Below are 14,104 nucleotides of genomic sequence, written 5' to 3'. Positions count from 1 at the left end.
GGGTAAAATCATCTACCCCACACAAGTACCTGGAAGCGTTTGGAATTAGGGGATCCTGTGTAGGGTAGCAGGATGATGGAGGTAGGGATATGGTTTGGGCATACCTCGTTCATCCTGGACATTTGTCCCTAGTGCCATAGGGGGATCCCTCCCCATGAGATCCACTCGCTGAGTACCCCCCACAGGGGACTATCGCATAGTGGCCTCACCTCCCTGGCCTCATGGGAAGGGGCTCCCCATAGGTGAGAAGGGACAACATTCACAGATTTGTCACACATAGTATAGGCTCAATTTATGTGCCAACATATACCTTATTCCATAGTTGTCCCTCATTTTATCGTTATTGTGTTTTAATTCGAATGGTCTATGTATAATCTGTTATGTTTTAATGTTGGCGTATTTATTGTGTGTTAATGGATATTATTCCGATTAAACTTTTACCTTACCTTGGAGATTGCGTGGAAGAAAAGAACCCCCCACTGTTTGTGTGCAATAAAGATTGGAATCTTGTCAACAATTGTTTGTTTGAATGCTCTGTTGCTCCGGCAACAACTGCTCACAACTTCTCTTATGATTTCAATACAGAGTTGGGATACTCGGAGAGCGGCGGAAATTCTTCAACCCACAGACACTCATACCTCTTGCAGCAGAAGACGATGAACATGATAATAAGTCTAGGAAAAGCAACACCTCGTTCAATTCACAAAGACCGGGGTCTGCGTACCCCACCGACGTCCGGTCTAGCACAGCGATCTCAAGAGCCACCACTGAAGCGGGTCTTTCTGATGCAGAGGAGGAATAGTCTAGGATAAGAAATAGGCAATTTAATTTAAGATCTTGTCAATAACCCCTTTTGCCATTTAATTTGCAAAATACAAGCAGGTGCCAATTTGCACGATCACACGAAACAGTTCCTTACGATTGTTTATCAGAGGCTGTAAACGATTTTCCGATGACTGATCACTTGTGTTTCGTCACTTTTTTAAATCCAAGATTTTAATGTTGTTTCCTAAGTATTATTGTTATTTTAAGTTACTTATTTCCAATATAGATCATAATAAAAACTCTGTTTTGTTTTTGTCCTTCTTAGAACAGCAGTATTGATTCAATCTAAGGCATCCATGTTTTGCTGTGTGGCATGCTTCCAGGTGCATTTGTTTATAACATGTATTTTACTGTCTTTTTCATTGAACAGATTGTATCATCTTTGTTGCTGCAGCTTTCAATCAATTAATGAGCAATTACGTAACAAAATAAATGAACTGTGTGCAATCACCCCCACTATTCCCCTTCATCAGTTGACTTCAAGGTCACCTTGAAATTGCACCCTAGCCAAACACACATATTACAACTGGAACATCACAGTTCAAAGGTCTCCCATGAAGTGCCCAGCCAGTGCCTTTAACAGATAATCCGTAACAAATGTCCAGCTAAATTGCGTTGTCTAAGGTACTGCTGCATGAGTCCCTTAGCCTCTCCCAGCTGCTGGTAAAGTGCAGTGTCTACGATACTGTTGCATGAGTCCCTTAGCCTCTCCCAGCTGCTGGTAAGGTGTAGTGTCTACGATACTGTTGCATGAGTCCCTTAGCCTCTCCCAGCTGCTGGTAAGGTGTAGTGTCTACGATACTGTTGCATGAGTCCCTTAGCCTCTCCCAGCTGCTGGTAAGGTGTAGTGTCTAAGGTACTGTTGCATGAGTCCCTTAGCCTCTCCCAGCTGCTGGTAAGGTGTAGTGTCTAAGGTTCTGTTGCATGAGTCCCTTAGCCTCTCCCAGCTGCTGGTAAGGTGTAGTGTCTAAGGTACTGCTGCACGACTCCCTCGGCCTCTCCCGGCTGCTGGTAAAGTGCAGTACACGATCCCAGCTGCTGGTAAAGTGCAGTGTCTAAGGTACTGCTGCACGATCCCAGCTGCTGGTAAAGTGCAGTATGTAAGGTACTGCTGCACGATCCCAGCTGCTGGTAAAGTGCAGTATCTATGGTACTGCTGCACGATCCCAGCTGCTGGTGAAGTGTATTGTCTAAGGTACTGCTGCATGAGTCCCTTAGCCTCTCCCAGCAGCTGGTAAAGTGCAGTGTCTAAGGTACTGCTGCACGATCCCAGCTGCTGGTAAAGTGCAGTATCTATGGTACTGCTGCACGATCCCAGCTGCTGGTAAAGTGTAGTGTCTAAGGTACTGCTGCATGAGTCCCTTAGCCTCTCCCAGCTGCTGGTAAAGTGTAGTGTCTAAGGTACTGTTGCATGAGTCCCTTAGCCTCTCCCAGCTGCTGGTAAGGTGTAGTGTCTAAGGTACTGTTGCATCAGTCCCTTAGCCTCTCCCAGTTGCTGGTAAAGTGTAGTGTCTAAGGTACTGTTGCATGAGTCCCTTACCCTCTCCCAGCTGCTGGTAAAGTGTAGTGTCTAAGGTACTGTTGCATGAGTCCCTTACCCTCTCCCAGCTGCTGGTAAAGTGTAGTGTCTAAGGTACTGTTGCATGAGTCCCTTAGCCTCTCCCAGCTGCTGGTAAGGTGTAGTGTCTAAGGTACTGTTGCATGAGTCCCTTAGCCTCTTCCAGCGGCTGGTATACTCTGTGCGGCTCTTGGTAGCAGTCGCTCAGCATCTTAGACCTTTTCTTCCTTCAGTGGGGATTGCATTCATGTCCTTCCTAACAATTCTTGGCCATATTTGAGGTTTCTAATGAGTGTGCTGGGAATGGTGGTAGAGCATGTTAAGGCTAGGCTTGTGTTTTCGCTACGACCAGTAGGGCATCGCCAGATCACCCTCACAAACTACAAAATATACACTGTGCCTGCAAAAAGACACACCAAAGTGTGCCAACTTTCACATCCCACCAACAGATCACATGCCAAGAACCAGATGTCAAAACTGCCCCACACCAATACCAAAAACTCCAGGCACCAAAAAGCAGTGGTGGCTGGTGACATTTTTAATGGGAGGGGAATAAATGTGTTCCCATATAAATGCACGAGTGATGGAGCATACCGACAATTTTTAAATAATGGATTAAAATGAATCCCTTTACAGCATATTTCTGAGAAAAAAATGGGTCAAACGCCACCAAGTTTACATTCGGTTTTGTAGGGTAGCACATGAAGAAATCCAGTAGATGCAAGTCACCAAAAGTGCACAGGATCATTTTCCAAATCAGTTTCGTGATGCGTCTGCCCACAATATATGCCAGTTTCAAAAACATGTTCATGCTGGCTGTGCCCATACATGCCCATGCAGGCTGCACCAATATATGTCAGTATTACTATATAGGAATATACTCCTATTTGCTTCGCCAGTAAAAAATGTAATTCCACAGTAAGAAAATATATCCATACTGGCTGCACCAATGTAGGCCAGTTGAGCCAAGTAATAAAACTCATCATGTTTGCTTTACCTCTGATGCCCAGTAAAAATTCCACTGTAAGAAAATATATCTAGAATGGTTGCCCCAATGAAGGCCAGTCTAGCCATTAGTGATATGATAGTTTATTTATATAGCGCCTATACACAATGTGTTTTAAAGCTCTTCACGAAAAGGGAGGAAACAAGGGAAAATACAAAACATTCTTACAGGCTATGAACAACAAGAATGTTCTTCATGGCCTAGCGACATTTCACATAGTGCAAGAGCTAAAACACAGATAGGAAGGAAATGGGAACAGACCGGTGACTACTGTACTAGGCCTGATGACATTTCTGGTAGAGCCGGAGAATTACACGCAGTGAGGGAGAGGGGAGAAGAGAGGAGGGAGAGGAACAAAACAAGCGACTATCGTACTAGGCCTGATGACATTTCAGATAGTGCTGGAGGGGGAGGAGGGGATAACAATTAAGGGGGGGGGAGACAAACATTTGTTACTATCATACTGGGTCCAGGGACAATTCTGATAGAGTAAGTGCACAGAAAAAGATAGGGAAGGGAGGAGGAGAGAGGGAGAAGGGGAAGGGAGAGGAGTAAAGAATAGAATAAAAACAGTGAAAAGAAGAGCAGAGAAGCAGAGGGGATGGCGAAAAAACTTTCAAACTGCAATGTTCAGCCAGTGGGTCTGCATCTTTGTTCTCATTGGAGGCTCACCTGGGGCTAGTAACAGATCATGCTTGCTTTCATCTTGATGCCCAGTAAAAAAACAATGCCATGCTACAGTGTGAAAATGTAACCATACTGGTTCCAGCAATGTAGGCCACTCTAGCCGCATAGTTACACTTATAATGTTTACCTTACCTTTGATACCTTATAATAATGCTATGCCACAGTGAGAAAAAGTAACCAAACTAGTTGCAGCAGTATAGGCCAGTCAAGACATGCAATACCGTTTATCTTGTTTGCTTTTACTTTGATGCCCTCTTAAAATGCCATGCCACGCAAAGAAATCACCAGCCCAATGGGTGCAGCAACGTAGCCAATTTTAGCAACGTCCTAAAACTTATGTTTGCTTTACATTTGATGCCCAGTAAAAAATGACATTAAACATTAATAAACCCCCAAAATTGGAGACCCGCTCATCAGTGCACACGCAAACAACCAGACGCATTCACTCAGCATGCATACACATTCACTCGCGCACCCACACACATTCACTCGCGCACCCACACACATTCACTTTTGCACCCATAACCATTCATACTCTTTCATTCACGCACCCATATCATACACTCTCATTCACACGTGCACTAAAAAACCTACACTCATTCCTTGGCACACACATACACAGCTTTTTTTTTCCTTCACTGCAGACCTGTCTAGAATCTGCTCCGCCTCAGGACAGGCCCCCACAACAGCTCTCTGGCTCTTGTGTAGCCGAACAAAAGCTGGGGGAGCTTCCTGGTTCCTGCATATGCGCAGACGATCTGCAACGCTCTCTGCTCGATGCCCCAGGACATCTGTATGTGCAGGGAGGAGCAGGTACGCCCCCATAAGCATATTCACAGCTGTAGTTTCCCACCCTCTATCCCAATGGGCCATGTAAGACTAGGGAAGTAAAACATCCCCTGCCATGCATGTTGGTGTACATGAACTGTGGGAAATCACGTCTGACATTGACAATTAGAGCAAGCCCAGGAGCGCTGCCTTTGCTGCTTGCTGCAGCAGCGGGAGAGCGTATTGTCTCTACTGGTCTGTGCAATGAGTCAGACATAGGAGACGGACAAGAAGATGTTTCAAACGAGTTTCCCTAATTTTCAAATATAATTAACTAGTGCTCACCAGGAGGTCTTACAAAATGTATCTGTCCTCTGTCCAATCCTAATCTAACCTAACATTCTGTTGCTCCCACTAATTCAACAAGGTAACATAAACGTAGCCTGGGAAAAGGCTCTCCCTTATGTTTTGGTAATGGGGGCTGGTTTATGACCCCCACCCAAAGATTTCTTGGGTCTCTCTCAGGCCACGTGCTTGATTACCCAGTTTCGTATGACTCTGCAGTCTTCCTCTTTCCCTGGTGGTGCTTGACCCTGGCCCCACACAAGTGTCTCTATGTATTTCCTCAGACAGTCTGCCAGGTTGTATAGTTTATATTTCAGGCTTGTCCAATATCTCTGTATTATTTTTTGAATGGTAAGGTCTTTCACCCCAGCCTGGGGTGTCTCGTTTTTGCCACCTTTTCAGGGAATTCCCTTGCTTACCCCCGATTGGGTTGTTCGGTATCTCACCCTCTCGTCAGGTATCTTGGCTCTAAGCATGTTTTGGGCTATTTGGCTTCTCCGCCCTCCTCGAGTTATCAATTCTGCCACCCCTGTGATGAATCCAGTCACCCTGGCATGGGCCTCCTCTCATGTGGCCAGGGGAAGGCAGCCTGTACCTGATCTGACCCCGGGGGCGGTATTATGAGGGAGGATAACATAGGAGAAAGTGTTAACACCTTTGACTCATGACGACTCTGTTCTCCCTCAAATATTGATGGTATATCGTAAGGTAGAGCCAGGCAATGCAACTGCTATTCATATAACATTTCCTAGCTTTGATAATCTTCAGTTCACAAATCAATGAAAACTAAATAACTACAGAAAGCTTAAATCTACTATGAACTTCAAGAATCATAATGCTTATGGTTAGGGTTTCCTCTTTTAGGGGTTTTATTTTTTTTATTTTCAGGGGTGTGTTTCCAGTGTTTTCAAAAAATTTCAGAATCTGCGTTTATCCGTGTTTTCCTGTTTGCCCCTTAAAAAAAATCACAGATACCTGTTTTTTTCGGTGTAAACACAGAAGTGTTCTTTTATTGTTTCATTGCGCGCATATGTAGGGTAATCTCTCAGTGCAAGATGCTCTAATCACTTTCATGGTAATCCAGTAGTCTGTCATTCAATCCGCAGTGGTTACAAAATAAAAAAGTACACGTTTGATAATGTACACAAGTGCCCCATAGTCAAAGTGAAGCAAAAACATGGAATTGCCTGCTAGCTATCACGTCCAAATCCCAGATTTATGCTGCAAAACTGTTATTGTGGCACCCCCGACATTAACACTTTATTCCCAAAATATAAATCACACTTAATTAAAATCATAATAAAATCCCCCTTAACCACTAAAATCAGTTAACAAAGTGACACTCCCTTTGTAATACTGGGCAACTCATTGGAAAAGTGTCGAAAAAGGCAATTTCAAGAAAAACATTACGGTTCTTTAAAATACCTGTTCCAAATCTTTATCTGTAAAACAAGAAAAGCGGATTTTGAATAATGTGCCTATTTACGCCCTAAAAGCATCTCCCTAGTACAGAATTATCTTTCAAGGGCTGGAGAGTGACTATCATCTTATAGTAGCCTGTGTAGAGGAGTCAATGCATGGCTTAAGGGTGGGTGATAGCGCAAGAAAACTTGCACCCACTGGGGCAAAGGCTGGAGCCAGGCATGCCATCAGATGGCGCACAGTATGTTGTTATTATGGAACTACCTGAACCAGAACGTCTGCATCTGGCTGCACAGTGAGAACAGTGCAGAGAACGAGCAGTACACCTTGCCGGCGAGCTGTAGTAACAGTAGTAAAGGAACAGCAGTTACAAAGAAATCATTCTTTTTTATACAAAATATGTATAAAATCGCGATTTCATTTCATTGCTTGCAGACACGAAAAACAGCCTGGTCCCTAAAGATGCCCTTTCTGGCGTATTGGACTGCTCTACTTTCGTTCCTGCTGCCAGAAATAGGGTGTGAGATGGAAAAAGCAACCATGCGTGCAATGTGCAAGGTAAGACGCACACATAGATGGCCGGGGTGCAAGCGTTGCGCAAACACAACGCTGCATGAAAACCCGAGCAGTTATTTTAGAGCCCACGTGTTTAGAAATATCAGCTGGACCAATTTATTGTGTGCCATTAGAGGTAGAAAAAATGCTTCCAAGCTAACTACGAACACACAATGAGCTTTCATGCGCCATGCGTGAGATGGCTAATTTTTAAATGCAAAAAGGTAGCGTACGAACGAGGCAGCCAGGAGTCGAACCTGGAACCTGGCAGCCCCGTAGGCAGACCTTATCCATTGCGCTGCTGGCCCAATGCTGCAGAGCCCGCAGAAGTCAGCACTTCTGTTAGCTACCAGAGGCCTGTGCTGTCCCAGACATCATGAGAAACTTACTGGTCGATTCATGGAATTAATGTGCGCCGAAAATTCCCGCACAGAGGTGCCAAAATGTGCGATTCGCAGTAAAAGTGCAAAAATCGCAGTGCAACTGCGAGAATCGCAGGGAAACCAGCGCACATCGATTGATGGAAGTCCATGCGCGAGAAAAACATTGGATGTGCGCTGAAAAGTGCGCGGCGCACGCCGGCGCACAGGTCATCCAACGGCGTGCGCCACGGGCACTGCGAAATTGCACATAGCGCGACGCACATCACAAATGTAGGCAGAACACGGGGCGTAACACTCGGAATGGGGAACAACGCGTGAAAATATGGGCGTCACGGGGGAAGTACAGGAGGCAAGTTCGCGGAACGCCCACACGCTCCCCTACAACCCGTATTCATGGAATCGAAAAGCGCAAACCAGCGCAAGGTGAAAGACGCGCACAGGGCCAAACAAGTACACCACAAGAAAGCAGGCGGTAGCGTCCCTGCGCCTGAAATAAATGTGTGCCAAAATGTGCGCTAACAAAAAGCACCCATATACAGCCATGATGAATGGTCCATACAGTGGCCCTCTAGAACAAATGAGGTGCAAAGGGGTACCGACAAACACGGACACCCGCTGTGTGAAAATTAGTGTGTGCGTGTATTACGGGGTTCGCGGGAAGTTCCACACGCGATTGGCCTGGGCACGTGTATTCCGGGGTGCGCGGGAAGTTTCACACGCGAATTTGCAGGGTACGTGTATTACGGGGTTCGCGGGAAGTTCCACACGTGATTGCCCTGGGTCCATGTATTTCGGGGTGCGCGGGAAGTTTCACACGCGAATTAGCAGGGTACGTGTATTTCGGTGTGCGGGGGAAGTTTCACACGCAAATTAGCAGGGTACTTGTATTTCGGTGTGCGCGTGAAGTTCCACACGCAATTTCAGCAGGGTACATGTACTCCGGGTGCGCGGCAAATTCCACACACGAATCCAGCAGCCTACGCGTATTTCTGGGGTGCCAGGGAGTCCCACACATGAATTGGCCGTGTGGGTCCTCCCAGCTGTTCCCTCTACACCCTCCACGGCCCCTGCAGGCGGCCCACACCACAGGGGACTACCCTGCACATGTCCCGCAGGCAGCCCATCCACCATGCCCCCCATGCCCCCCAGCCAACGCACATGTCACCTTGTACTACTGCCCGCCACCGCATGTCTCCCAGCACCCCCACCCCCCAGCATCCAGGCGCACCCTCCACCAGGCCCCCAATCATGTCTCCCAGCACCCCCACCCCCCTGCATCCAGGGGCACCCTCCACCAGGCCCCCACTCATGTCTCCCAGCACCCCCACCCCCCACCAGTCAGGGGCACCCTCCACCAGGCCCCCACTCATGTCTCCCAGCACCCCCACCCCCCTGCATCCAGGGGCACCCTCCACCAGGCCCCCAATCATGTCCCCCTGAACCCCCATCCCCCAGCACTGTGGGGCACCCTCCACCAGGCCCCCACTCATGTCTCCCAGCACCCCAACCCCCCACCAGTCAGGGGCACCCTCCACCAGGTCCCCAATCGTGTCTCCCTGCACCCGCACCCCCCAGCACTGTGGGGCACCCTCCACCAGGCCCCCACTCATCTCCCCCTGCACCCCCACCCCCCAGCACTGTGGGGCACCCTCCACCAGGCCCCCACTCATGTCCAACTCATGTCTCCCTGCACCCCCCCCTGCATCCAGGGGCACCCTCCACCAGGCCCACACTCATGTCTCCCAGGACCCCCACCCCCTGCATCCAGGGGCACCCTACACCAGGCCCCCACTCATGTCTCCCAGCACCCCCACCACCCTGCATCCAGGGGCACCCTCCCCCAGACCCCCACTCATGTCTCCAAGCACCCCCACGCCCCTGCATCCAGGGGCACCCTCTACCAGGTCCCCACACATGTCTCCCAGCACCCCAACCCCCCACCAGTCAGGGGCACCCTCCACCAGGTCCCCAATCGTGTCTCCCTGCACCCGCACCCCCCAGCACTGTGGGGCACCCTCCACCAGGCCCCCACTCATCTCCCCCTGCACCCCCACCCCCCAGCACTGTGGGGCACCCTCCACCAGGCCCCCACTCATGTCCAACTCATGTCTCCCTGCACCCCCACCCCTCTGCATCCAGGGGCACCCTCCACCAGGCCCACACTCATGTCTCCCAGCACCCCCACCCCTCTGCAACCAGGGGCACCCTCCACCAGGCCCCCACTCCTTCCTACCACTCCCCCCAATCCCCAGCAGTGCGAATCGCCTGTGTACGTGTATATCAGGGTTGCGCGTGTAGTCTGACACATGCGATTTCAGCAGGGTATGTGTATTTCGGGGTGCGCGGGAAGTTTCACACACGAATTTGCAGGGTACGTGTATTTCGGTGTGTGCGCGTGAAGTTACGCACGCGACTGTGCCTGTGAGAGTGGGGTACGTGTATTCCAGGGGTGGGCGGGATTATTTACTTGCGACTGGGCCTGGGAGAGCGTGTTACGTGTATTCCTGGGGTGGGCGGGAAGATTTACACGCTCGCCTACAACGCGCCAAAAAATAAAAGGACCAATCCTGAAACACGTACGCCAGCATGAAGCAGGCGCACGTCCTGCGCAGCATAAAAGAGTGTGCAAACAACAAACAAGCTCAGACGCCAGGATGAATATACCGTTCCTAGCAGCAGTGGCCGTGGGATACCGCAGGAGGAGGAGAAGGATAGTCAGGGCCAGAATCTTCACACCCAGAACCAGCCTATTTGGTATGCCAGATGACCAGGTGTATGGGAGGTACAGGTTTCCACCACACATAATACTCGACCTGGTCAGTGAGTGGGAGGATGACCTCACATCACCCACCCTGTGCTCCCAAGCACTCAGCCCCCTGGAGAAGGTCCTCAATGTACTACACTTCTTGGCTACCGGATCATTTCAGCGGACAAGTGCCATAGTGGGGGGGTGGTCACAGGCCACGCAGTCATGGTGCCTACACCAGGTGTTGGCCATCATCACTGCACGCCCATCAGTCCGCAGGCACATATACCTGCCCAGAACACCTGCAGAAAGGCAGGCTGTCAGCCAGGATTTCTACAGGGTGGCACAATTCCCCAAAGTGCTTGGTGCCATTGATTGCACCCATGTGGCTCTACGTCCCCCCAAGGCATCTGAGCACATCTATAGAAACCGCAAGCACTGGCATTCCATCAACGTCCAGGTAGTATGTGATGCCAAGGGAATCATCACCTCAGTATATGCCAACTATCCAGGGTCCACCCACGACAGCTTCATTTACAGGATGTCAACCCTAAACCGGGACATGGAAGCTGGGCGGCATGGCGATGCATGGCTGCTTGGTGAGTAGAAATGCCACAGCACACGCATGCATGACAGATACATAGTAATGCCAATACCCCACTAATGATCCCCATCACCACCTCCCCAGGGGACAGTGCCTACCCTCTGAGCACACACATGATGACGCCAATTCGGAACCCCATCACGCCTCCCGAGGTAAGATACAACACAGCCCTTACTGCAACACGGGGCATAGTGGAGCGCACATTCGGAGTGCTCAAGTCACGCTTTCGCTCCCTTGACCGTTCTGGCGGGCAGCTGTTATACGCTCCCTCAGTAGTGTGCAGGATCATAGTGGCAGCATGTGTCCTGCACAATGTTGCAACACGCCGGGGCCTGGCTGTGGACATGGTGGTGCCCCCACATCCCCAACCACATGCACGCCCGCTGCGCATGGCAGGGGAAAGGGCACGGGGTGAGGCAGCCCGTACGCAGCTGGTGGCTAATTACTTCACATAGAAAGCACACCCCTGTGGAGTGCACACATCCCTGGCACATACCATCTGACAATGATGACTCAATCTGACAATTATGATGAACAAAGGGACAGTCAACTGTCAGAACCATAGCAGCTGAGATTGTTCATCTGGAAGTGTCACAATGTGCGCATCCCTACCTACACAAACACCACCAATGCAGTGTCATCAAAAGACACACTTCCATGCAGCAAAAATGAATACCCACTTGCAAAATACAACATGAGAACAGTGCTATGTCACCCAACCCCTCTCGGCACGGCCACACAACACACCATGGCATGTCATGCAATGTGAGAGCAAACAAATTAATCCCCACAACATGCCCCAAGTGTCACCAACTACAGTGTCCCTAATAGAAACTGGCCACACATGAAATGCTCACAGTAATGCAGGACCAACAACACACATTACCAAATACTTACCAAGAATACCAATCACCTACATAATCTCCAACCTACCATACACATGACAGTACAGACTTAAAACATTGGTAGCCTCACTACCTGATAATGCCAGCACTTCGAACACTTCCAAGTATACAGTGTTAGCGCCACGCAAGAGTGTAGGTGCACTGCTTACAACATGGACTCCAGTCCCAAAGTAGACCGCCTTGTGAAGACATGAGAAATGGACCTGCAAATTAGGAGGATGAGATGGATGCAGAGGCACATATCAATACACCATGCAGTGTACAATACAACAACAATATGCACTAGGAATGTATACACAGTATTGACTACAGACTGCCCACACATCAAATGGGAGTCCAACTTCACCGTGTACGTCAATGTCACTTGGGCACACCCTTTGCAAGTCCATGGAAACGGGAAGCAGGAGGGGTGTGTGTCACACAAACCCAAGCATCTGACACAAATTCAGGACAAGCCTGCATGTGCCCAGCCACAATACAGCGTATGCCCACGGGAGCCACACAAGGCAACACACTGTCCAAAAAATCAAAAATAAAAAAAAAAATCAAAAATGGCCATTAATGGGCCTGGGTGGGTTGGGCAGGCCACCCAGGAGGTCCGAGGACAGGGTGCACACCAAAACCCACCTGTGTGGATCTTGCGAAAAAAAACACCACCATGGGCTCATGGCCTGCACAGCTACCCTATTGTGAGATATTCGCTGCTGTCGCTCTCCTCAGCCTCTGCAGCTGCATCAGGAGGTGGTGGCACTATGGGAGGCAGCCCACGCAAAGCCCTAGTCTGGTCCTCCATGGCAGCAAGCATGCGGGTGTGGAAGGTCTGGTTCTGGAGGATAATTGTACGGAGGTCCCCATGCAACAACTCACGGGATGCCCGGACCTCCGCCCTAGTTGCTTGCATCTCAGCTGAGAGCGTACGTGTGAGCCGCTCCAGCTGCTGTTCTGTCCTCGTGTTAGCTGAAGCCTCAAGCTCAACCAGAGTTGCCCTGAGCTGATGGAGTTCCACCCTCAGGGCTTCTCTGTGGCCCTGGGACTCAATGGAAATGTCTTCCCGCAGAGTCTCCAGTGCCGCCCGCCTGTCCCTGTTGGACGCCAACATGTCCTCCCTGTGTGACTGGCTAATGGAGTCTGTTGCCTGCTGTAGTTGTTCAATTAGCCTTTCTTGGGGGACAATGGAAGTGGCCACCCTATCCATGGCCTGAGCCATCATCTCAGTTGATGCTGCCTGTTGGTTTGCCATACCGTATATGGATTGCTCCCATGCGGTACTGCCTGGTGGCGTACGGCCACCGCGTCGGCGGGCACCACATCTGTCTGGGGCAAAGCGAACTGCGCCTTGCTGTGCCGGCACTGCCTGAGGCTGCAGGACTGCATACCCCCTCTGATCTGCTGGCCCAGGAACAGGATCAGATGTAGCAGAGTGTGACCCTGCATCCGTAACCACCAAAGGCTGACCTACCAACACTGACATCCCCATTGAGGGTTCGACCCCTGGTGCAGGTGGGTTGGACAGTACAGAATCCCTCCCAGAGACACTTACCTGCGACGGCACATAGGTCTCATCATCTGAATCGACACCTGAATAGAGCTCGGGGGAGGTGCACCCAGAGACACCCCTTGAGATGACGGCCTGCAACAAGTGTGGGTTCTCACCCACCACCACACCACGTCCCTCACTGGTGCCCGGTCGGGCCTGGGACCCCTCCTGGGTCTGCACCATCTCCACAACCCCAGCAGTATCAAGTGCGTTATCCCCTGCAAAGACATGAAAGAAAAGAAATGGGAACAGGCATTAGCAACATGGAACACAATTAGGGCTGAGAAGCAACAGAAACAGTACTTCATTGACACATGTCCCACATGACTGTAACCCTCCCATGCATGCACTGTCACTGCGTATGAAGGGGAGGCAAATGGCACACATTGATGACACCAAGATGGAAGACCAACAAATTTGCTGCATGCTGCCTAGCAGTGGCATCACACATTGGCCTGTGATTGGCATGTCTAATACACATACATGACACATGCCATCACACAGATGGCATGTACCCTAGCCATGTCACACATGTGACAATAGTACTGAGAAATGCCTAGTGAAAGTGGTGGAATGCAGACAATCAGCCTGAATGAACACAAAATAACATGCAACTATGTTGTGGCAAGATGACAATTCAAGGGCAACAGGCGTGAGGTTGGGCTGAATGTCTACTGTTGCCAGAAGGGATACTGCAACACCCAAATCCTGGTGCACAGAATGTTATGGATGAAGCACATGGGTGACCCAAACCACTCAGGCA

At 49.9% G+C, this 14,104-nt stretch overlaps 1 protein-coding gene across 5 annotated transcripts in view; it reads left to right on the top strand.

The window, feature by feature from the left end:
- The window catches only part of PPP1R36 (protein phosphatase 1 regulatory subunit 36), a 383,705-nt gene extending 382,623 nt beyond the window's left edge, over positions 1–1,082 (top strand). For 3 of the 5 annotated variants that reach the window (XM_069638210.1, XM_069638209.1, XM_069638212.1), the window contains one exon: positions 586–942. In XM_069638210.1, the coding sequence (XP_069494311.1) occupies positions 586–802 (217 nt within the window). In that variant the 3' untranslated portion in view covers positions 803–942. Of the gene's footprint in view, positions 1–585 lie in introns of all 5 variants that reach the window. The other 2 variants (XM_069638208.1, XM_069638211.1) reach the window with 1 other exon arrangement.
- Positions 1,083–14,104: the final 13,022 nt, after the last annotated feature.

The sequence above is a fragment of the Ambystoma mexicanum genome, chromosome 14, assembly GCF_040938575.1.
Source record: "Ambystoma mexicanum isolate Mex_15411 chromosome 14, UKY_AmexF1_1, whole genome shotgun sequence".
NCBI classification, from domain to species: Eukaryota; Metazoa; Chordata; class Amphibia; order Caudata; family Ambystomatidae; genus Ambystoma; species Ambystoma mexicanum.
This window is presented reverse-complemented; position numbering and strand designations above follow the sequence as displayed.